The 23,019-nt window shown below is 45.5% G+C and overlaps 2 protein-coding genes across 8 annotated transcripts in view; both read left to right on the top strand.

Annotated features, from left to right (window-relative positions):
• Positions 1-651: 651 nt before the first annotated feature.
• LOC128338662 (solute carrier family 2, facilitated glucose transporter member 5-like) lies at positions 652-12,442 on the top strand. Of its 3 annotated transcripts, XM_053281400.1 has the most exons (13): positions 652-741; positions 1,961-2,033; positions 2,323-2,421; positions 3,683-3,843; positions 4,800-4,924; positions 6,250-6,402; positions 6,485-6,610; positions 7,551-7,738; positions 9,771-9,881; positions 10,815-10,916; positions 11,332-11,407; positions 11,523-11,650; positions 12,221-12,442. In XM_053281400.1, exons 2-13 carry the CDS (start codon positions 1,995-1,997, stop codon positions 12,416-12,418), a joined length of 1,506 nt encoding a protein of 501 aa, XP_053137375.1. In that variant the 5' UTR covers positions 652-741; positions 1,961-1,994; the 3' UTR covers positions 12,419-12,442. The 3 variants fall into 3 exon arrangements, with proteins under 3 accessions (XP_053137375.1, XP_053137376.1, XP_053137377.1); XM_053281401.1 differs by lacking the exon at positions 2,323-2,421; XM_053281402.1 differs by lacking the exon at positions 1,961-2,033 and having other exon boundaries at positions 709-741.
• Positions 12,443-14,279: 1,837 nt separating this feature from the next.
• The window catches only part of LOC128338659 (solute carrier family 2, facilitated glucose transporter member 5-like), a 34,280-nt gene continuing 25,540 nt past the window's right edge, over positions 14,280-23,019 (top strand). For 3 of the 5 annotated variants that reach the window (XM_053281388.1, XM_053281389.1, XM_053281385.1), the window contains exons 1-7: positions 14,280-14,427; positions 14,750-14,824; positions 15,944-16,039; positions 17,861-18,015; positions 18,350-18,474; positions 19,928-20,080; positions 20,270-20,395. In XM_053281388.1, the coding sequence (XP_053137363.1) occupies positions 14,780-14,824; positions 15,944-16,039; positions 17,861-18,015; positions 18,350-18,474; positions 19,928-20,080; positions 20,270-20,395 (700 nt within the window). In that variant the 5' untranslated portion in view covers positions 14,280-14,427; positions 14,750-14,779. Of the gene's footprint in view, positions 14,428-14,749; positions 14,825-15,943; positions 16,040-16,110; positions 16,188-17,860; positions 18,016-18,349; positions 18,475-19,927; positions 20,081-20,269; positions 20,396-23,019 lie in introns of all 5 variants that reach the window. The other 2 variants (XM_053281390.1, XM_053281387.1) reach the window with 2 other exon arrangements.

Here is a 23,019-nt window from a genome sequence, read left to right as displayed (position 1 = left end):
AGTCCCAGTGCACAGCATTTATATAGTGCTTTCCAATGTTCCAAATGCTTCATATACTAATATGAATATTTATATACTGCTCTTCAACCAAAGTTCTCAAAGCGGTTTACACAGAAAAATAGATAATACATAAATAAGACTCCCCCCATCCTCAAAGGGCTCCCAAACTAAAAAGAAACACAAGGCAGATACCAGCAACCACCACTGGAGGGATGCTGTGCTGGGGCTGGATAGGGCCAGTTGCTCTCCCCCTGCTAAGTACAAGAGAATCAACACTTTAAAAGGCGCCCCTTTGCTCAGTTAGCAGGGGGTTAAAAACTACAATATACATTATATTGTGATCCTATCAACAACCTGTAAGGTAGCTCAATAGTGTTGCCCGTAGATTTCCGGGGCGGGGGTAAGGCTGAGAGAGGCTGCCTTGTGCATACACAGCACAGTCTAACTTTGAATCAGGGACTTGCAGATCCATAGCAAAGTCCCCTTGCCACACTCTTATTTCAACTCCATTTTGGAAGTAACTCCTCAGCGTTATTGCAGAGGAATACTTCTCTGCCCCCCTCCTTTCTTCTGGAGATGGTGCCCCACCTTGGCTCACAACTGTCAACAGCTTCCCCGGAACGTTCTGGCCGCCTCCTCTTGATTGGCTCCCACCATTCCATTCCCCTTCCAAGCAGCTTTCCTGACATGGACATCGGGCCTGGTTGATTGTCTGTCCTGTTCACCAGCAAATACGCTACGGTTAGCTTGCATCTTCTGACTATCTGGCCCCAAACCCCTGGGTAGGAATTTCCATCTGGACTGTGGGTTAGCTGCCTGTAGATGGACTCCACAGCGACCCGCCTCTGGGGCTGTTTATACAGCCAATTACCCTTCTGATTTGGGGGGGATGTTCAATGGGTCCATTGGAAGTGTAATGCGATTCCTTCCTGTGAACATTCACTGCCACTGACTTAGATGGCAGATCTTTTTATGGAGGACAATGGTCTGACAAGGGTTAGTAGCGATGCTAGGCAAATGGGCCCCCCTAGTCCAGGGTCAGCTCTTCTGCTCCAAGACCCGCTGTCGTCTCCTCTGCGACCAGGGATGCCCCAGACTGGATGGTACCCAGGGCAGCTGGTCAGGACCACGGTCAGAGCTGATCAGGAGATTCCAGAGCTGGGTATTGCAACAAAAGCGGGAGTTGCTCCAGTGGCGTTCCTCAGCGAGCCGCTGGGGGAGTGGGTGCTTCCATCATGGCTGAGAGGTCCTCAGAAGATTCCTTCCAATTCTAGGCTGAGCCTTGTCACCCTTGGAGGGGGTGCTGATTGAAGTTCTGGTGTGAAGTTTCTCAGTAGCAGGGGATCACCGGGAGCCTGGATCAGTGGTGTGGGAGAACAGCGGGTCTCATGGTAGCAAGCATGGATTGTTCCTCTCACTGAGCAGGACCCACCTTGGTTTGCATTTCGATGGGAGACGACATGTGAGCACTCTCTAAGATATTCCCCAGTGGGAAGAGAGCCATAGCTCCATGGAGGAGCAGCTGTAGGCTTGCAGGATCACTCCCTGGCAGCATCTCCAAGGAGGGCTGGGAGAGACTCCTGCCTGAAACTTTGGAGAGCCGCTGCCAGTCAGTGTAGACAATATTGAGCTAGCTGGACCAAGGATCTGACTTAATGTAAGGCAGATGCCTCTGTTCCTCCCAGTCCAACTCCTCTCCCAGACACTCCACCCCATCATGTAGTCGAGGAGCTTTAGGGTCTGTGGTTATGACAACAGTATAGCACTGAATACCAAGCACTGGCATACAGACAACCTTCCTGTCCAGCTTTTGAGCTTTCCAGCTGAAGCAGGATGCTGGACTAGTAGTAGTAGTAGTAGTAGTAGTAGTAGAAGAAGAAGAAGAACGGCTTTTGCTCTGACCATTCAGTAAACGATAAGAATTACTGCCTGAGAAGTTCTCCCACTTCTTCCCCCACAGCTCTCCCGAACTTCTGATCCCTGTCTAAGAAAGCATGGAAATAGACCAGACCGACAGCGGATCAAAGAAGGGGGTGAGTGTGGAGGGTTTTCTCCATTTACTAATGGCTGACAGTCTAAGTTGCAGATACAGACAGTATGAAAACCAAAACTAGAACAAATATCATGATTTTATTAGTGGCAATTAATGTAAAGTGGGAGGACAAGGGAGGAAAATATGTTATTGAATGGTCAGGAAAGATGAAGAGGATAAACAGAGGTTCACTGTAGGGCTTGTTTCCCAACTTCTTACATGTGTCTCAAATTAGGGTCTGTATTTTGCCCCACACCCTCAAGCCATGTGTCTGCTACTCCTCCCCATAGCACCTTACCAGGCCCCTCGTCCTGGTTACACTGATTTCCGCCTTTGGATCAACTTTCCAGTACGGTTACAACTTCTGGGTGATCAGCTATCCATCTCAGGTAAGATGGGCAGAGGGTGAGTCAAACATCCGCTTTGCATCTGCTCAATCCCTGACAGCATCTCCAGGGAGGGCCGAGAAAGGCTCCCGCCTGAAACCTTGGAGAGCTGCTGCCAGTCCGTGTAGACAAGACTAAGCTAGACGTACTAATGGTCTGACTCAGCAAAAGGCATCTCCCTGTGTTCCTAAGGAATTGCGGTGGATGTTCCTAAGGATTTTGTTCCTAAGGATTTTGCAGTGGAGGCCCTGAATCGGGGGCTGGAGGCCGTGATGGGTTGGTTGGTAATGGCGGAGGTAATGTTGGTCAGTAGAAGAGCCAATCAGGATGAGGAGAGTCTACCGGTTCTGGATGGAGTTGCACTCCCTTTGAAGGAGTAAGTGCGCAGCTTGGGGGTATTGCTGGAGCCAGCTCTACTTTTGGTTGCTCAGGTGGAGGCGAAGCCTTTGCACGGCTTCGGCTAGTGCACCAGCTGTGTCCCTTTCTCGAGAAGGCAGATCTGGCCACTTTTACCCACACCTTAGTCATGTCATGGCTGGATTACTGTAACACGTTCTACGTGGGGCTGCCCTTGATGAATATCCGGAAACTGCAGCTAGTGCAAAATGTGGCCGCTAGGGTTTTATCTGAGATTGCCTGTTGGGATCACATCACACTCATTTTGAAGGAGTTGCACTGGCTGCCAGTTCATTTCTGGGTCCAATTCAAGGTGCTGGTTTTGACCTTTAAAGCCCTGAACGGTTTGGGCAGGGGATACCTGAGGGACTGCCTGCTCCCAAGGGTTGCTGCCCGCTTGACAAAGTCATCTGAGGGGGGCTCTGCTCCGGGTGCCGACAATGAGGGAGGCTTGGTTGTCGTGCACGCGGGACAGGGCCTTCTCTGTGGCTGCCCCCAGACTGTGGAATGCTCTCCCGGTGGCTATTCGCTCCTCGGTCTCCATCACGGCTTTTAGAAAGCATGTGAAAACTTGGTTTTTTACCCAGGCTTTTATGTGATTGTCTCCTCTGCTGCTTCTTTGTGTTTTGTATGGTGATTTTATGCATGTATTTTTAAAAATCTTTTTTTAGTTAGATCTCTGTTTTTATTTCTTAGCTTAATATTTTAATTGTGTGATTTTTTAATAGTCTTGTTTTAATTTTTCTATGTGAACCTCCTTGGGATTGTTTTCATGAAAGGCGGTATACAGATTTAACAATAAAAAAAATTAAGAATTTGCGACCACACCGTAACACCTAACCCTGATTGTTATACCCTTCTCTCATAGTTCATACAAGGGTTCTACAATGAAACCTATAGGGAGTGGAACAGGATCAACACAGACAGAAAACTGGTCCTGTTTGTGTGGGGTCTCACCACCTCTTTCTTCCCCACTGGAGGCCTGATTGGGGCTCTTCTGTCTGGCCCCCTGGTGGATAAATGTGGCAGGTACAGAGAGTTTGCTGTGGCGGATGCAATCTTTTTATCCCCGGGGCTTAAGTTGACATTATGTGGGGGATGTGTGGCTGCCCTATAGATTTGAGGGAAGGGATGAGGAGATCCTCAGCAGCCATACAGGCCAAAAGAAGGGGCCGGGGGCCGGGGTGGGGTGAGGTTTGCAGTGCCGGCAGACAGGGCTGGCTGGCCCTAGGATTTTTGGTGCCCGAGGCAATGCTTGATTTTGGTGCTCCCACTCTCAGATGAGAAATGTAGATCTCCAGCTTTAACTTGAGCCGTGCAGGCTGCTCATCACGCCCGCGTGGATGGCCAGCGAATGTCTAGCCTGGGCTGGTGTGAGGATACAGTGGGAGAGAGTTCCCCGTCTATTATGGGGGCAAAACTCAAACAAGGAAGAAATGAAAAGAGGCTGTCGTGGATTTGGAAATCCAGTCTGAGATGCTTTCTTTTGGGAAATGAATGCTGAGGCAGGCAATTCATCTTCAAGAGAGGGAATGCAGCTTACGGGACTAGCCGTTTATTGGGGGCTGAGGTGCAATCAGCAAAGAAGACTTTGTATTTTGGGGTGAAGAATGTACAGGTCCTTTGGGGAGCAGGGGGCAGGATTACATATTGCACCCACTGGGCAGTACTTTGGGGGTGCAATACAACAAGCAGAGAAAGCATAATCAGTAGTGCTATCGTCTGGCATTATTTATATGCCCCCCCCAACAATGGGTGCCCTAGACGACTGCCTAGCTCTCTCTAGTGGGTGGGCCAACCCGACTTGCAGACTGGAGTGCCAGTGCCTTGCAGTGCCTCTGTGTCTTTCCAGATAAGTAGCAAAATCAGAACAAATTATCCACAACAAGATGGGGACCTTCTTGCAGCTCCATAGCTCATCTCCCTCCTCTGCTCTTTTGATACTGTCACTCATTCATCGGCATCCCTGCTGGCTGTGTTTTCAGGAAAGGGACATTGCTGTTAAACAATATTTTGCCTATAATCTCTGGTGTCCTCATGGGTTGTTCCAAAGCTCTACAGGTCTATGAATTCATCACCTTCGCACGATTGGTCATTGGAATAAGCGCAGGTGAGTCAAGGGCTTGAATTCAGTGATATATATATATGTGTGTGTGTGTGTGTGTGTGTGTGTGTGTGTAGTAAAAAGCTTTCTAGCTGTCCTGATCCTCTGCTGAGCAGAAAACAGATGCGGCAGTCCCAAAAAGTGATGTATACACTCACAGAGCAGAGTCATGAGCACGGCTTCATTTTAAAGTTTTGCACTGCCAAAGAGACAAGCCATTTGCTTGCACTGACCTGTGGGCTTGGCTCCTCTGCGGTGGGAATTCCTGCCGCTAGAACACGGAGCGAAAACACTGCCAACATGCATAGTTTTCTTAGCCATATGCATTTCCCTTCTTGGCTTTGGTATGCTAATGGTTGTCTCTGGAACTTCACACGCAGGGGTTGGTTAGCAATGGGGTTATTTGGTGTATAAATGTGTTGCTTTTATGGGTTCCAGAGCTCTGGTGCAAATTATAACAGGGCTGATTTTGTAATTCTCTGTAATCTCAAATTCAATCCTTTGGGCAGATGTGAGATTATTTCATTGACTTATTTCCCATACAGGGCATCTTGTGTCAAGGGTGTGTGTTGGGGAGTTAATAGTATGCTAATTATTCTATCCTCTCTATGGCCTCCACCAGCTGCTTTTAATTAAAAATTAAAAGACATGCTACTTCTGGAAAATGTACAGGATGTATGCCTTGGTGACTACATGGTAAAAAAAAAAAATCCTTTGTAGAGGCAACCTAGAATTATGGGAGGAGAGCTGGTCTTCTTGTCGTGACGTAAGCATTAATTAGCCCCTCTGCTAAGCAGGGTCAGCCCTGGTTTGCATTTGGATGGGTCTGCCGTAAGGTATTCCTCTTAGCGGGTGAGGCCATAGCTTAGTAGAGAGCATCAGCTTTGCATGCAGACAGTTTCATGGTTAGGGAACTGGGATAGACTCATGCCTGAAACCTTGGAGAGCCATTGCCAGTCAATGTAAACAATACTGAGCTAGGTGGACCAAGGGTCTGACTCTGTAAATGGCAACTTCCTATGCTCCTATGTGCCTAAATCTTATCTGTGTGCCTGCCTTAATTGACCTGATTTGATGTGGAGCATGACCAGCATCCCAATGGCATGAAATGGCACTTTCATACACATGTCTTCATACAGTTTCACCCACTTTGCGGAGTGGGACAGACAGGATGGCAGCTTGCTGAACTTTGTAGAAAGCATCCCGGGTTATGAGTAATGGCTTGCCACCACCCACCGAGGCCTACTCCTTTTTGTATAACCTCATGTCAATGTCCATATGTTTCTGCACATGCATATTGTGAATAATCCCTCGATTTACCGTCTAACTAGGTATCTCCAGCAGTGTGGTTCCCATGTACCTTGCAGAGTTGGCTCCCCTACACCTCAGGGGAGCTATCACTATGTTGTCTCACCTCTTTTTTGCCATTGGCGTCCTGCTGGTTCAGATCTTTGGTCTTCACAAAATCCTAGGGACACACGAAGGTAAATGGCAGAGATGTGTGCCCTTTTGTCCGTAGCTGCCCAGTTGTGCCATCTGAGGTCATGACGATGTCTTTTCGCACAGGTTGGCCCATCATGCTGAGCCTCACTGCAATTCCAGCGGTCTTCCAGCTCCTTCTACTTCCCTCCTTCCCTGAAAGTCCTAGGTATTTACTTATCCAGAGGAGAGACGAAGAGAAGGCAAGGCAAGGTATTTGAAATTCGCAGTGGCCTCAAGCTTTGGGCACCCATGGAGCTGTGATAACTCCTCGGACTAAAGTCTGGCAGTGCGCAGTCTGCAGGTGCTTCTGGATCCAAACCTCTCCCTTGTGTCCCAGGTTGAGGCAGTGGCCAGAGGTGCCTTCTATCAGCTTTGGCGGATAGGCCAGCTGCGTCCTTTTCATGAGAGAAATGACCTCAGAGCAGTGGTACATATGCTGGTAACCTCCAGGCTGGATTACTGTAATGCACTCTATGTGGGGCTGCCTTTGTATGTAGTCCGGAAACTATAGCTGATTCAGAATGCGGCAACCAGCTTGGTCTCCGGGTCATCTCGGAGAGACCATATTACTCCTGTATTGAAAGAGCTACACTGACTGCTGATAAGTTTCCAGGCAAAATACAAGGTGCTGGTTATAACCTATAAAGCCCTAAATGGCTTGGGTCCTGGGTATTTAAGAGAACATCTTCTTCGTCATGAACCCCACCGCCTATTGAGATCATCAGGAGAGCTCGTATGGTGGCTACTTGGGGACGGGCCTTCTCCACTGCTGCCCCGAAGATTTGGAACGTGCTCCCTGCTGAAATAAGAGCCTCCCCATCTCTGACAACTTTAAAAAAATCTCTAAAGACACATTTGTTCACCCAGCCTTTTAATTAAATACCGTTTTAATAGTTTTAACATTGTTTTAAAATATTGTTTTAAGGTTTTAACCTTTTGTTGTCATTCATTTAGCCAGTGTTTTAATTTCCCTGTTTGTTTTAATTAATGTTTTAACTTTTTTGTTTTTTGTTGTTAACTGCCCAGAGATGTAAGCTTTGGGGAGTATAAAAATGTGTTGAACAACAACAAGAACAAATTAATTAATAAAGAGAATCCACTCTTCCTGCCCACCCCAGCTCAACTTCTTTCTGCATTTCCTTCTGTCCAGCCCTGAAGAAGCTGAGAGGCCAGGATGATGTTCATGATGAAATTGAGGAGCTCCATCAAGAGGATGTCGCCGAGAAGGCAGAAAAGCAGATGAATGTCTGTAAGCTTCTGCACTCCCAGGAACTGCGCTGGGCTGTCATCTCTGTCGTGGTCTTGATACTTGGCCAGCAGTTCTCTGGCGCCTATGTGGTGAGTCAAGTGATACCCCAAGCAGTTAGGAGGTGAAGGCAAGAAAAACAAAGTAACAGGAGCTTATTTTGCACGGCCGTGTGATCTGGCCCCTGTCACCGTAACCCTTAGTCACGTCACATTTGGATTATTGCAATGCACTCTTTGTGGGCTTGTCCTTGAAAAGCATTTGGAAACTACAGGAGGTGCAGAATGCAGCTGCTGAATTGATTTCTGGGACTGCGCGCAGTGCACACATTATTCCGATCCAGAAGGCACTGCACTGGCTGCCCATTTGTTTCCAGGTTCACTTCAAAGTGCTGATTATTACCTTTAAAGCCCTAAGTGGCTTAAGGACCGCTTATTCCCAGCTGAATCTACCCCCTGACTCGATCAACTGGGAGAGCTCTGCTCCATGTGTTGACGTGGAGGCTCGTTTGTCTAGCACATGGGACAGGGCCTTCTTGGTGATTGCCCCCAGGCTGTGGAACCTGTTCTCAGCTGAGCTCAGCATGACTTCGTCTCTCCCAGCCTTTAAGAAGAAATTGATGGTTGCCATTTTTATCCATGGTTTTGGCCAATGAGTTTCCCCCGGTTACTTCTTAAATTGTAGCTGTGCTTGTTTTGCTTTTAGGTCATTTTTATTGGAACTTTATTATTTTTGTTAACCAGGGTCTTAGGATGAAGGGTGGTATAAGAACACATACATACATAGATACATACGTCCATACATACATACCATACATAAAACCAAGATTTGAAGGCTGTGACGTGAGGCTTCGTCTCCTGAGTTTTCAACTCTTGTCTATAAAAACAAGGAAATCCAGGGTAGATCCTGGCACATGTCTTTGCTACCACACGCCTTCGCTAATTTTCTTGGATTATCCATGTCTCCAGGATGACCAAGTGAACATGCAGTCATATTCTGTTCTCCATCTGCTTGCCAGAACAATCCTGTGCCCTCACGACTGAGAGCTGCACAGCTACGTTCACACCTGAGCTCAGATGAAGTCATTGGGGCAACCTAGAATAAAGGATTATGCAATGGGGTCGACTGGCAATGGCCCTTTGGCTTTCTGGAATGGGTATTTTTAGATCAAAACTTCCACGGGATATTTGAGGAGAGTTCCTGCTTCTTTTCTTCGCAAGAAAAACAGCGAACAAAATTTGCTACCAGCTGTGATTTCAGTCCAAAAGAATGACTGGGGGGTGGGGGTGGGTTTAAGTATATGAGATTCAGCACAGATGCAGTTAGTTGTACAGTACTGCTCTAAAGACTCATGAGCTTCTCCCACTAGCTATAATCATTCTGCTATTATTTACATGATTGCTGAGGGTTTAATTAGACATTGACTGCGTCTCCCTAGTAACATTTAGTAAGAGGAATGCATGACAAGGTTTCATTGTGTTCACCATTTCCTCGTTCCGATTACTTTCTTTCCATTTGAAGAGGGGGGATTTCTAAATGTGGTGATGTAATGGTCCATGTTTCTTCTAATTGATCTTACTGGGGAGACACATCTGGGAGTTGAAAGCCAGGGAACAAACAACATCTAGTTATGCTCTGGTTTTGGTAAGAGGGAGAGAGTGCAGTCTCTCTTGCCTTACCGGGGTATGTTGACTCTTTGGGTTTCTACCATTTCTGTTTATAGGGAAATGTGGCTGCCATTCCTTACTTCTCCTTGGGATTCACTCCTCCACCCTTCGAAACAAAACGTAGGAAAACATAAATTTAAGGATTGTGCGCTCAGATTTATTGACAGGTTCTGAAGCAGTTTTGAGGAGGAGATATCGTAGAGGGACAGATTTGTCTTTGAGAATTCCTTCCCCCACATTTTCCAGTCTCACGAGGCCAGAACAAGGCCTACCTTCAAGCCAGGAACTGGACAATTGTGGGGAAAACCTACCACGAGTGGTCTCATCTTTCAGGGATTGATCATGGGCAGCTGATATCTAGAATTCAATGCTAGATTCTTTAGTTCACCAAAACTGTGGGTCAGCAGTAGCTTCCTCTACGCAACTAAGACTTTCAGTGACTGTGGTTTGGTTCCAGGTGTACTTTTATATGAAGAATATCTACTTGACTACAGGGATAAACGAAGAGAACGTTTCATATATGACTGTGGCAGTAACCATGGTCCTTGTGTTGGTGACCAGTATGTTGGTGAGTCTCTTCCATCTCTATCTAAACTTTCTAAACTGCATCTGCTCCCAAGCGTGTATCTTTGCTGCCAACTTTTATCTCATAGAATCCTGAGAACTGTATTTTGGCAAGGTTCTGAGTATTCTTTGCTAGAGGTCCCCATAGAGTTGGAGTCTAATTGCACAGACACACACACACACACACACACACCCCTTTGCCTGGCTTCCGATTTGACTTGGATCAGTCTGAAGAGAAAATTGGGTCACAATTACATTTAACTCTGATATCAGCCCAATATTCTATGGGTGGATTCAGCCATAATAGTGCCATCAGAGGTTGCCGCCAATCTGGGAACACATGCTCTCCTCTGTGCAAACCTTTGCTTCGGTTGCAGGTTGCAGACAACATGGAGAGCCAGCATGATGTAGTGGTTAGAGTGTTGGACTAGGAGCAGGGAGACCTGAGTTCAAATCCCCATTCAGGCATGAAACTCACTGGGTAATAGCAATAGCAATAGCACTTACATTTATATACCGCTCTATAGCCGGAGCTCTCTAAGCGGTTTACAATGATTTAGCATATTGCCCCCAACATTCTGGGTACTCATTTTACCGACCCCGGAAGGATGAGTCAACCTTGAGCCCCTGCTCAGGATCGAACTTGTAACCTTCTGGTTACAGGGCGGCAGTTTTACCACTGCGCCACCAGGGGCTCATATCATAACTCTGGGCCAGTCACTTCTCTCTCAGCCTCGGCTACCTCACAGGGGTGCTGTGAGGATAAACAAAACCATGTGCCCTGCCCTGGGCTCCTTGAAGGAGTAGTGGAATAGAAATGTGAAAACAAACAAATAACAATCAATCTCGGCCACCCTGTCAATGACAACCTGTTGGTTTGTGATGGCCTCTTACTCTTCAAATTGTCACCTGCACTTCCCACCTTTCTATCTTCTAGATATACGTTGTTGACTTCTGGGGGCGGAAGTTCCTGCTTCTCTCTGGCTTTGCAATTTGCAGCATCTCCTGCCTTTTCTTAACCATGAGCCTCGAACTCCAGGTCTGGAACTCAGAACTTCAAGGATTAATGTAATCTGGAGCTGAGCATCACTCTGTGGTCTGTCCATGGCATCCTCACTTTCCCCTTGCCCAAATGGGCTAAATAGCACCCTGTTAACCAGCTGGAAAGTTGGTTGTATATATTTAAAAATGACGTCTGCTTTGGAACAGTGACAGAATCAAGCAGAGAAGTGGGCAGGAACATGGGTTTCTGTTCCAGATGTTATCTGGAAAATTTACTTGCATGCTGTCACATGTTTCATGTAGGCTTGCTTCTTGATGCTCTGTGACATCTCTTATGAGACAGTAATATGGTGGTGCCAACCTGCAAAGAAGGGAAATCACCTGAGATCAGGAATACCTGCCTGGCAGCTTCACTTGTGCATGACTGATGCAAAATCACTTTTCTCTAACAGAGAACAATATCATGGATGTCTTACATCAGTACAGCTTTTGTCATCATCTTCCTTCTTGGATATACTATTGGCCCAGGTAAGCAATAGAACAATGTTCTGAGCTCCTTGGAGGAAGCACAATACGAGTGGGATAGATGCAACAGTGTCAGTGAACACTGACACCCAACCTCTCATCCTTTCTCTGCACCCAGCTCCAATTCCCAGCTTGGTGATTGCAGAAATATTCCTTCAGTCATCCCGGTCGTCAGCCTTTGTGGTTGGACAATCTGTGCATTGGTTCTGCAGCTTTCTTATGGAGATGGGCTTCCTTCATATACAAGTGAGTGACTTTGCAGATCAGCTGGGTGGGGAGGGGAGGGGATGGTCTGGATCGAGAAGTCGAGCCCAACCAAGTCAAAGTAGACACACTGATGAAACCATGCTGATGAGTTCACTATCATTTGTTGTCAAACATTCGAGCCAGAACCGCATGCATACTTCTACTATTATTACTACTACTGTTAGAGCAGGGTTTCTTGACCTTGGGCCCCCAGATGTTGTTGGACTACAACTCCCATCATCCCCAGACATGGCCTTTGTGGCTAGTCCAACAACATCTGGGGGCCCAAGGTTAAGAAACCCTGTGTTAGCGGATACTTGACTCTTCTAGGCTTCACCTCCACCTCAAGCAGTTGATTGCAGAGATCCTGAGATTCGAAATGTGCATTTCACATTTGGTTTCATATATCACCTCCTCCCCAATAGCTGCCTTCCAGGATGGCTGCTTGTGAGGATTGAAAGAAATTAGGGCATCTTGAAAGATGAAGCCCAGGAACCTAAACCTGGGATAAATCAATATGCTTCTGTATGGTGCTTTCTCTTTCTTTTCCCTTTTTGTTTTCTTCTCTAGATATATCTCTGGACCTACACCTTCCTCATCTTCTCACCGATCTGCTTAGCCACCCTTATTTACATCTTTAAGGTTATCCCAGAAACCAAGAACAATACCTTTCTGGTTAACAGGAGACTTGTGGCAATCCATGCCAACTCGTTGAACATGGACCCAGGTCAGGCAAATGAACAGAAACTCCGGGGGCACTTTGTTTGATAAGAATGATAATAAAAAGGAAAAGAAGGCAAGAGAACCTGTCATGTGGTCCTTCAGCAGTCTTGACTCCATTGACTTACTGATGACAGTGGCTTTTCTTCTGGTTCAAAGGAATAGCTTGGCCTTTTGTTAGCCTGACAGACTCCTATTCTCCTGCCATGAAGGCATTATTTGTAATTATTATATTATAAAGTACTCATACAACTAGAGTTCCAGAGAGCTGAAGCCATGGTTAAGGCTGTAGCTGCAACAACTACAAGTTCCTGTGGCACCTTGAAGACTAACATATTGATTCTGGCGTGAGCTTCTGTGAATTACAGTGTTGTCATGCTGTGCTTCATTTACAAAGTTGACTAGACGGACATTTATTTGAAAAGGTGGATTCTGCTCTTGTGCCACTGCGGCCAGCTAATTCTCCATCACTGACAGGGCAGTCTTAGAGTAGAAGGTTCCTGCAGAACCATCACCCACCAGCCTTTTATTCCTGCATTCAATAGCAATGCTCAGTTTGATTCCACACAAAATTATTCGACGTATTCATCTCTGCCAAGACCTCAGTTTCATTCAGAAATGTGTTTCATAATTGATCCACCTCTACAGCCCAGTCTGAATGTTCATCCAGGCTCTGTTGCATTACATTGGCTTGGCCTAGGCAGAGTTTGCTCTAGTTGGTGTTTTTAATCCCACCTGGCCCCAGTAAGCCTCTTTGAACTATGCCTACAGCTGAATCCTGCCTGAAAGCTGCACAATCTGTCTTGGAAATAGGATCCAAACATGGAGGGCATGTATGGGTACATTTTACTCGGTGGAGGTCCAGATCTGGGCTGCAAGTAGACCTACAGGCCAGACCTGAACCTCCAATGAGGGCAAAACTGAGGTTAGATTGTAGACCATGAGGCTATTCACACAATCAAAAACTGTGTTCTACCCGGGTTTGGGAGCTCTGTGTGCTCCCAATTTTCGGCTGTGAGGAAGTAAGGTAAGAGGAAAACCTGGGAAGAAGTGATTGTGTGGAAGCAAGGTAGGAGGAAAAGTGACCCAGGTTTTCATTGAGAGTATATATGCAGACTTATTTCCCCTATATCTATATGGGGTGTCCCGTAGAGATCCCATAGGATAGTGTCTGTGCGTGACACAGAAAGCATGCCCCACAGTGTGTTATGCTCTCTCAACTTCCAGTTCCAGAGTTCCTTAGTTCCTGTGGGCATTTCCTGAAAACAGGCCACAGGGAGCAAAAAGGAATATGGCTGTGGACTGATAGCAGGAGAGAGGGACAGGGCACCCAGATAATCATTGCAATCCCAGGGACACTGAGAGTGCACGCTACTGATGCCAAGAAGCCTTCCTTTTATTGTCTTCAGCCGTTTCCAGAGGAGGAAAGATAGATAAACATCCCTCTTTAGAGTGCGAGCCCTTTGGGGACAGGGGGACATCTTATTTATGTATTATTTATTTTTCTTTGCAAACCACTTTGAGAACTTGGGTGTGTGTGTGTGGAAGAACAGTATGTAAATATCAGTAGTCGTAGTAGATAAACATAATTTTGTTCTCACTTCACATATAACACATTCATACTTAAAACTTTGTGAATGTTGAAGGGTAATAAAGTAAACCGTAAGCTTGGCATGTGAGTGCTAGTGACGTTATGTTACAGTGCTAAGATCAACACTACTATCCCCACTTTGCAGATGAAGGGGGTGGCAGAGGTGACATTTGAGCCTGGGGTTGCTTGATTCGTAGTTTGGTCTCTTAGCAGCTGTGTTACACCAGTTCCGTTATGGCAGTAATCAGCCCGTCTTAAATTATTCTGAGGGTAGGCTCCTACACCTGACCCTTTTCTTCCAGAGTCCGTGCCTCCTCTCCACTTCCAACTGTCAACAGCTCCTTCCGGAACCTTCTGGCATCCTCCTTCTCATTGGGTCTCACAATGCCATAAGACTTCCGAGGGACTTCAAGAGAAAATAGGGTTTGGTGGATTTCTCGCATATGCATGGGTACAGGGAACTGTGGTTAGTTTGTGTGTTCTTTGCCTATTTGTCCCCAAACACCAGAGGGGTATTACCCTGTATAGGGGTGGGCTGCCCGCCCCTAGACAAATGCTGCAGCTACCTGGTTTGGGGACTCTTTATAAGACCCTCCATACTCTGTGCTGCTGGCAAACAAGAGACGCAGGTTACCGCCTTCAGGCCAGCTGGTCAGTTTCCAGCAGGCATTTGGTGGGCTGCTGCTGTTGGAACCTACCTACCTACTGACAAGATGAATCCAGCCAAGCAGTTCTCGTGTTCTTAAGAAAATGGGAAGACACAAGGTTATCTTCTTCTTTCCCCACAGTTCAGCCTACTGATTTCTATCCAAGAAAGCATGGAAATACTGAGAAAGATCGCCAGTGTTGGGCCCAAGAGAGAGGTGAGCATGAAGGGATCATCTAGCCTACCAGGTTTATAAGTCATTGACAATCTAATACATAAATCTAAATTCATGTATAATTATTTTCTGGGCTGTGTATAAGTCCTGTTTGTAAGTCAGTAGTGTAATATTTATGATTATTGGCACCCAATGGAATGAAGTGGATGGATTATTGTTAAGTGGGAAGAGAGGATAAAAGCAGAGAGATGACAAATATATGTAAGTATCGAAAAGGAGGAAAAGGCTAAAAGGAAAATTATTATCTTTAACTGAGATCAACAAGACTTCTTTCCAGTTAATGTGAGATCGGGATCTGCATCTTGTAAAAATTTATGAATGTTTTCTGGAAGGTTGTAATATACAATGAAAATGATACTTCTGTGTTCAAACTATGGATGGACCTTCTAATAGTTCTTCAGGGGGAGTAAAAATTATTTTGCAGGTAGGAAGAAACAAACACCAGATATTATCTGAAAACATGTTATTTACTGTACCTTTAGTGATAGCAAAACACTGGAAAGAACATGAAGTACCCTTAATAGAAGAATGGACCAAGAATATGTAGGAGATAGTTTTCATGTGTGTATTCATATACAGGAGACAATCTTTATTCGCAGTGGTTCTGTTTCCATCTATAGGTGCAAATTTGGAAGCCGTGAATAAAGAAATTTATCCTTACGGGAATCCATGGGTTAGGTCTCTCTTTTAAGAGCCACAAAATGGCGCCACACTGTAAAACAGTGACCGGAAATTATTTCTGGCCACTCAGGAACTGCAAATATTTCACCTAGAGACAATAAACCGGGTGTCTAAGACCATCTGCAGATACTGCGAAACCACGGGTGTTGAAATTGCGGATAATGAGGGCCTCTACTATTACAAACAACCAAAAAGTCAGAGTAAAAATGAAACAGGGCTCCATTTTGGATTGTTGGAAAGATGGTATTTTATACTGGAACAGAACCAACCTTAATAGATACATAAGGGGAAAGTGCTGCATCTGAACGGTTCCCTTTATTCTATATTCAAGTTTAGCTTTTTCCTTGCATACCATATTGTATTAGAACATGCATTTGTTCTATACCCTCAAGCCAGAGTGTCTATTGCTCCTTCCTCTAGGATCTGTCATGGATGCTTGTTGTGAGTATTATGTTTGCCTCCCTTGGATATTTCCAGTACGGTTACAACATCTGGGTGGTGCAACTCGTATTTGAGGTAAGATAGCCCCGCGCTGCACATGACTTAATTGGTTAATGTGTAATTTCAAACGTCTCTATTTCCCATAGACATTCCATAGTTCTGGTACCTCTCCCATATTTTGTTGTTGTGAGAGATGTTGGGCAGACCTTCCAAAAAGTGTTCTGTGAGTACATGTTTGCATTAGGATGCTTTAGGTTCCTTCCTGTGTCTAGAAGCAAAATCTCTGGGGAAGGTGGGGGAGAAGCATCTTGACTCTCGTACAGATGCATGGAAATAAATGGGCATGCAACAACAGGATACGGCAGCTCTTCCATTGCTCACAACCTCGTAGGGTTATTCTTACGATGCTCACGAGGGTAGGAGACGCCTCCAGCCCTAGTTCAGGAACAGTGTATGCTCCCGCTTAGCCTTCGTGAGAATTCTACAAGCAAGGGAGGAGGGAGGAAAAATGCTCTCCTGAGAGCTGGGTGTGGTGGTGAGCCCAGAACTTGTACCAAGCTCCCGAGTGAGGGTGGACAGAAAGCATTCCCTGTGTCTCCTGCCTCCATGTCCCAGCTTGCAGAGGAGCATTTCCAGAAGGGTTCTCCTACCCTAGTGGTTGTGAGAGGTTCTCAGTGGGTGGGAGGCTCTCATGGAAGTGGTTCTCAGTGGTTGTGAGAGGTGGGCACTTCTCCTACCCTAGTGGTTGTGAGACCAACCCTCATAGCTATCTATCCAGATTCATTGTCAGCGTTGTTGAATGAGTTTGGGTGGCTCTTATCCGTCGCCCAGACCCATTTTGAGATTATTATTTATTTTTATTTATTTAGTACATTTATATACTGCCCCATACAAAAAAGGTCCTTGGGTGGTTAATTAAATGTTGTTGTTGTTAAATTTATATACCCCCTGACTCCAAAGGGTCTAGGCAGTCCACAAAAATAAACACAAGCAAAACAAAAAACAGTTAAAAACAGCAATTTAAAAATTTAAAAACATTCAGAGTTTACTAAAAGACTGTGTCTTAAAAAATGTGTCTTAAGGGCTCTTTCGAAGGCTGGCAAAGATGTTAAACCATGAATGTCTACAGAGAATGCCCACTCCTGGGTCACCACCAGACAAGGCGGCGGCATACGGAGATGGACCTCTCTCGATGCTCCCAATGTGCAGTGGGGACCATGCAGAATGTTTTATTACACATTCATTAAATTTGGACAGGATAAAAAAAGTGTGGCTGGTTTACTGATACATCCTCCTTGAGAAGCCCGTTTATGACAGCTAACTGTGGCAAGCTTTCTGCAACAATTTGTATCTGGAGGAGCAGTGATCCTTCCTCTAAAAAGAAGTAATAAAAATATGTAAATGCCCAGTTTTCATCTCTGGAAAGGTATCAGGTGTGGTAACAACTATTAAGTGAGGAGCTAGCAGTGGGCAAGGGTGGCTGTACCTGTCAGGTGTTCCTCTTGTTTGAAAAAACAGAACAATTCCCTGCTGCCCCTCAGAATTCCTGCAGGGTCTGCCTTGGTTTGCATTTGAGTTGGAGATGACATGTGAGTGCTGGCAGCAGCGATATAGGAAGGTGCTGAAAGGCATCACCTCATACTGCGCAGGAGGAGGCAATGGCAAACCCCTCCTGTATTCTACCAAAGACAACCACTGGGCTCTGTGGTTGCCAGGAGTCAACACCGACTGGACGGCACAACTTTACTTTACTTTACATAAGTTTTATTTGTGTGTATGAGGGAAGCAACTATAAAATAGATTGGCTGGAAGTTTGTTAAATGTTATTCACAATCTGGGGATTGCTGCAATGTGTGGAAAGACCCTGATGCTGATTGTCCTGTGCTTCTCTTCTAGCAAACAAGTGTCGCTCACAACATAACAGAACCAAATCTGAACAAGGAACCGTCACTATTGTCCCTGTTCCTAGATCGTCTCCCATCTTATATCTTCCCAATTGGCAGCATATTTGGCACTCTTTTTTCTGGTCTCCTGATGGATAGATGTGGCAGGTAGAGAAATGATTTTATGATCAATGAACAACCTCTCCTAGAACCTAACGAGGCACCAGGGCAGGTTAATGTGGCGCATGCTAACTTTAGCAGGCCTTCAAAAGCCAGTTGTGAGCAAGGCCTGCAGAAACAAAGCCAGTTGTGAGCAAGGCCTGCAGAAGCATCAGAAGCCAAGGGATGTGGCTGAATATGGTTTACTGTGACAACAAAATAATTATAAATGAGCCTCCTATTGCTATTCCATTGTTCCTCTCCCACGTCATCTCTTTCTTGTTCTTTTTGTGCTACCATATATTCACTAGCATCCCTCAACCCTTTTTCACTGCATTTTCAGGAAAGTTGCATTGGTGATCAGTAACCTCATGTCCCTCATCTCTGCTTTCTTCCTGGCTTGTGCCGGCATGTTCGATAACTACGAATTCATCCTCTTTTCAATCTTGTTTTCTGGAATATGTACAGGTCAGTCAGTGTCTTAAATTCACTATTTGTTCTTTGAAAAGGAAACATGCTGGGGATGAATTCTACCTGAAATTCATACCGTTTGACCTGAGATCTTTGTCTCATTATCCCAGATATCTGCCTCTCCTCACCAGTAAAGAGGAAAAACTCTGCACATCCTCAGAAGTATTCTCTCCTTGCTCATGTCTTCCAGTGCTGAGCAGGGACACAGAAAACATGGTTCCAACTGAAATTTATAATGTATGTCATTTCTAGGAGGTGGGCCAGCTCTGAGACCCTCTTGGGGGAGTCTCCAGAAGATGAAAATTGCATTAAATGCCTTATCTCCATACGATGTCACCATAATCACGACACTATCAAGCAGCATTGTAGCGTACTAGAATAGCAGATCAAAACAGATTCTTAGTTCAGCTCCTCCTAGAGTCCACTTGAAGGGGCCAGGCCTTCACCAGTCACTAGAAGGCATATGATGACTGGGCCATATGGGCCTCTCTAAGGAGAACAGTCTAGAATGTGCCAGAGCCACAACCAAAAAGGCCCTTCTCCTCATGCTCACCTGCCTGACCTCAGACAGTGGGGGACCTGGATCAGTAACGCAGGGGCTGAAAGAGCAGAAGGGGGCAGCACTTTTGAGAGCTTTCAAGGTTCCATGTAGGGCTTAAGCCTAAGCACCAGCACGCTGAAGTAAACCCAGAAATGTACAGCTAGCCAGTGCAGATCCAAGAGGACTGGAGTTGTATGTTCTATCCTGCCCATCTCAGACAGTAGTACAGCAGTGGCATTTTTGACCTCCTGCAGTGTGCAGGGACTTTTCAAGGGTAGCCCCATGAAGTGCATGTTACAGTAGTCCCATTTTGAGGTTACTGGAGCATGAATGACCATGGCCAGTCCTGTCTTCTCTAGGAAATGGGACAGCCGGTGCATTACTTGAAACTGCTAAATGACACTTCTGGTCACTGGTGCAACTTCAACATCTATATAGAACAGGTCTGCACAACTTTCTGCAGATGATGGATTACATTACCTGAAGAGGTCAAGAAATGTTGGCTCAGTTCACCAGCCAGACAAAATATTTTACTCATCAGATGGTTCCTTGAGCTATGTCCTCTATGGAACATTCTACCACAAGATGTGGTGATGCCCACTAGCTTGGATGGCTTTAAAAGAGGCTTCAATAAATCCATGAAGGACAGGTCTATCAATGGCTACTAGTCTGGTGATTATAGGCCACCTACAGCCTCAGAGGCAAGATGCTTCTAAATACCAGTTACAGGGGAGCAACAGCAGGAGAGAGGGCCCTCACTTTTTGCCTGTGGGCTTCTCAGAAGCATCTGGTGGGCCACTGTGGGAAACAGGATGCTGGATTAGGTAGGGCCTGATCCAGCAGGGCTGTTCTTGTGTTCTTATGCCACACACATACTCTTAATTATCCCTTATTTTACTGTCTAACCAGGCACATTCTCCTGTACTGTCCCAATATACATTGGAGAAATTGCCTCTGTCAACGTGAGAGGAGGCATGTGCATCCTGCCATCAGTCTTTCTTTCCGTTGGGGGTCTGACGGCTCAAGCCCTTACTCGTCTCAAAAAACTAGCAAACCGAAAAGGTAAGCTGAAGAAGTATTAATTAATTAATCCTCCTATTTCTGTACCACTTGATACATGTTTCTCTTTACTCTAACTGTATGGGGGTAGAGGTAAAGGAAAGGGTGATGTCACACAGAAACATCTATACCTTGGCTTGTAGCAGATTTACATGTGTCACGACCGTTCATAACTTTTATCTTCTTGCACAGGTATACTAACACTGATGATCTTACCTGCAATCCTGTCTTTCGTGACGTTCTTGGCACTGCCCTTCTTCCCTGAGAGTCCTAGGTATCTACTGATTCAGAAGGGGAATGAAGAGAAAGCAATGGAAGGTACAATGGTGATCAATACTACAGGGACCTCTGGGCATAGGGTTAGGGTTAGGGTTGGGTTAGGGTTAGGGTTGGGTTGGTTAGGGTTAGGGTTAGGGTTAGGGTTAGGGTTGGGTTGGGTTGGGTTGGGTTGGGTTGGGTTGGGTTGGGTTAGGGTTAGGGTTAACCCTAACCCTAACTCTAACTCTAACTCTAACCCTAACCCTAACCCTAACCCTAACCCTAACCCTAACCCTAACCCTAACCCTAACCCTGTGTAGCAATGACAGCGCCTCAGGCAGGGGCAGATTAAGCTTTTTGCCGCCCTTTTACCTTAAACAAAAATGGTTTGTTTGTGTTTTTTTTAAGGTAAAAAGGGGGACTTTCTCCTTGCCCACTCCACCCTCGTTGCAGCTGCTGCTGCCCACAGAAAGAGATGGCAAAATCTGAGGAGGGGCGAAATTTGCTGCTCCTCAAATTTTGCCGCCATAGGCAAGTGCCTACTCTGCCTCTCCGTTAATCCACTACTGCCCTCAGGCAGAAGAGACTTAGCTGCATGTTAGAGCTCACTGGGCCATTTTAGATGCCTGACCATCTCGCCCTATGTTATTCAGGAATGCACTTCCTGTGGGAATAAGAGTCTCCCCATCTCTAGCTGCTTTTAAAAAGTGTCTGAAGACTTACCTTTTTACCCAGGCTTTTTAACTTTTTAAATTTTAGATTGTTATTGATTTGTCTTAAACTGTTTTTAGCATTTCATTGATTTTAATGTTTTGTTTAGTGTTTTGTTGTTGTGAACCGCCCTGAGACTTTGGTTTGGGGCAGTATACAAATACGTTAAATAAATAAATTAAATAAATAAATTTAGTCTATGAGCCAGGCCCACAAATGTTGGCTATGTCCAGGGAAAAATAATCATTGTGATCTTTACATAAGAACATAAGAACAGCCCTGCTGCTGGATCAGGCCCCAGGCCCATCTAGTCCAGCATCCTGTTTCACACAGTGGCCCACCAGATGCCTCTGAGAAGTCCACAGGCAGGAGTTGAAAGGGGCCTGCCCTCTCTCCTGCTCTTGCTCCCCTGCAACTGGTACTCAGAAGCATCCTGCCTCTGAGGCTGGAGGTGGCCTGTAGCCCTCTGACTAGTAACCATTGATAGACCTCTCCTCCATGAAGTTATCCAAGAACCTCTTAAAGCCATGCTGGTTGTTGGCTGTCACCACATCTTGTGGCAGGGAATTTCACAAGTTGATTATGCGTTGTGTGAAAAAATACTTCCGTTTGCTGGTCCTAAATTTCCCGGCAATCAGTTTCATGGTAAATTGTTTATTAACAAAGATGTTTATCTTTGGTAACATCTACCCTGTTAGATATGGGAAGGAGGCGATAGCATGGTTGAGCCTTCTGTGTGACATCCATCACCCTTTCTTTATCCCCCCCAAACAATTAGGGTAAAATTGTTTTTACCCTAATTAGGGTAAAAATGGCCAATCTCCAAAAGGAAAAAAACCACTTAAAGTGTGTATTTTGGAGACAGAACGTTGCACACTTAAAGGAAAAACCAGAGAAGCATTGTACATTGATAAACTGAAACCTGGTAGGTTTGATGGTAAAGAGGAACTTAAAGAAATTCTGAGATATCGGCCTCTAAAGGGTGTCCTGTCTAACGTGTTCCTTCCCCCTCCCCACTCCTTGTTAGTGCTGAGCTCCGGAAAGTGTTCTTATCTCTTCTCCCCTGTGCTTTTCATCAGCTTCAGGTGACTGGCTAGGAGAGTTTCAGTTTTGCTGTATAGGAATGCTGCCTCAAACACTGTTAAACATCAACATTGAAAATGACATCTTTATGTTGAAACATTTGCTTTTAGCAGAGTCCTGCTGGATTAACTTTTTAAATACACTGTTTGTTTATTTGTTTGTTTGTTTGTTTGATACATTTCTATTCCCCCCCCCCAAACACACGTTCTCTGGGCGGTTTACAAAACAATAAAAGGACTATAAAAGGAGAACTGTTTATACACATGTATATCTCTATATTAGGGCCATCAGTGACAAGTGGGCTGTTCTTTTCAAACCAGGACCTCTTCACAGAAGTTAGGACTAGCAGGGCCTGTACAGAAATGGCCCCAAAGCTGTAACACTTTCAAATGAGATGTACAGCTATATCTTCTTACCCACCTTGCAGCCCTTTCTGAAGGGAAATATTTTGCAGCTAGCCCTTGACTTGGTTGGTTAGGGATTTTTTTCAGGCAGTTTTTGAAGTCCTTGAATGCATTGTTCTTACTGTCTCGTTTATTTTGTGGTACTTTTAATTTTGTTTGGTATAGGAACAATATAGGAACCTGCCATATACTGAGTCAGACCATTGGTCTACCTAGCTCAGTATTGTCTTCACAGACTGGCAGCAGCTTCTCCAAGGTTGAAGGCAGGAATCTCTCTCAGCCCTATCTTAGAGAAGCCAGGGAGAGAACCTGAAACCTTCTGCTCTTCCCAGAGCGGCCCGGCCCCATCCCCTAAGGGGAATCTCTTCCAGTGCTCACACTTCTAGTCTCCCATTCATATGCAACCAGGGTGGACCCTGCTTAGCTAAGGGGACAAGTCATGCAGGCTACCACAAGACCAGCCCTCCTTCCCACTAGAGAAGGAGA

Source organism: Hemicordylus capensis, chromosome 16, assembly GCF_027244095.1.
Source record: "Hemicordylus capensis ecotype Gifberg chromosome 16, rHemCap1.1.pri, whole genome shotgun sequence".
NCBI classification, from domain to species: domain Eukaryota; kingdom Metazoa; phylum Chordata; class Lepidosauria; order Squamata; family Cordylidae; genus Hemicordylus; species Hemicordylus capensis.
Note: the sequence above shows the minus strand (reverse complement) of the source record. Positions and strands in the feature narration are given on the sequence as shown.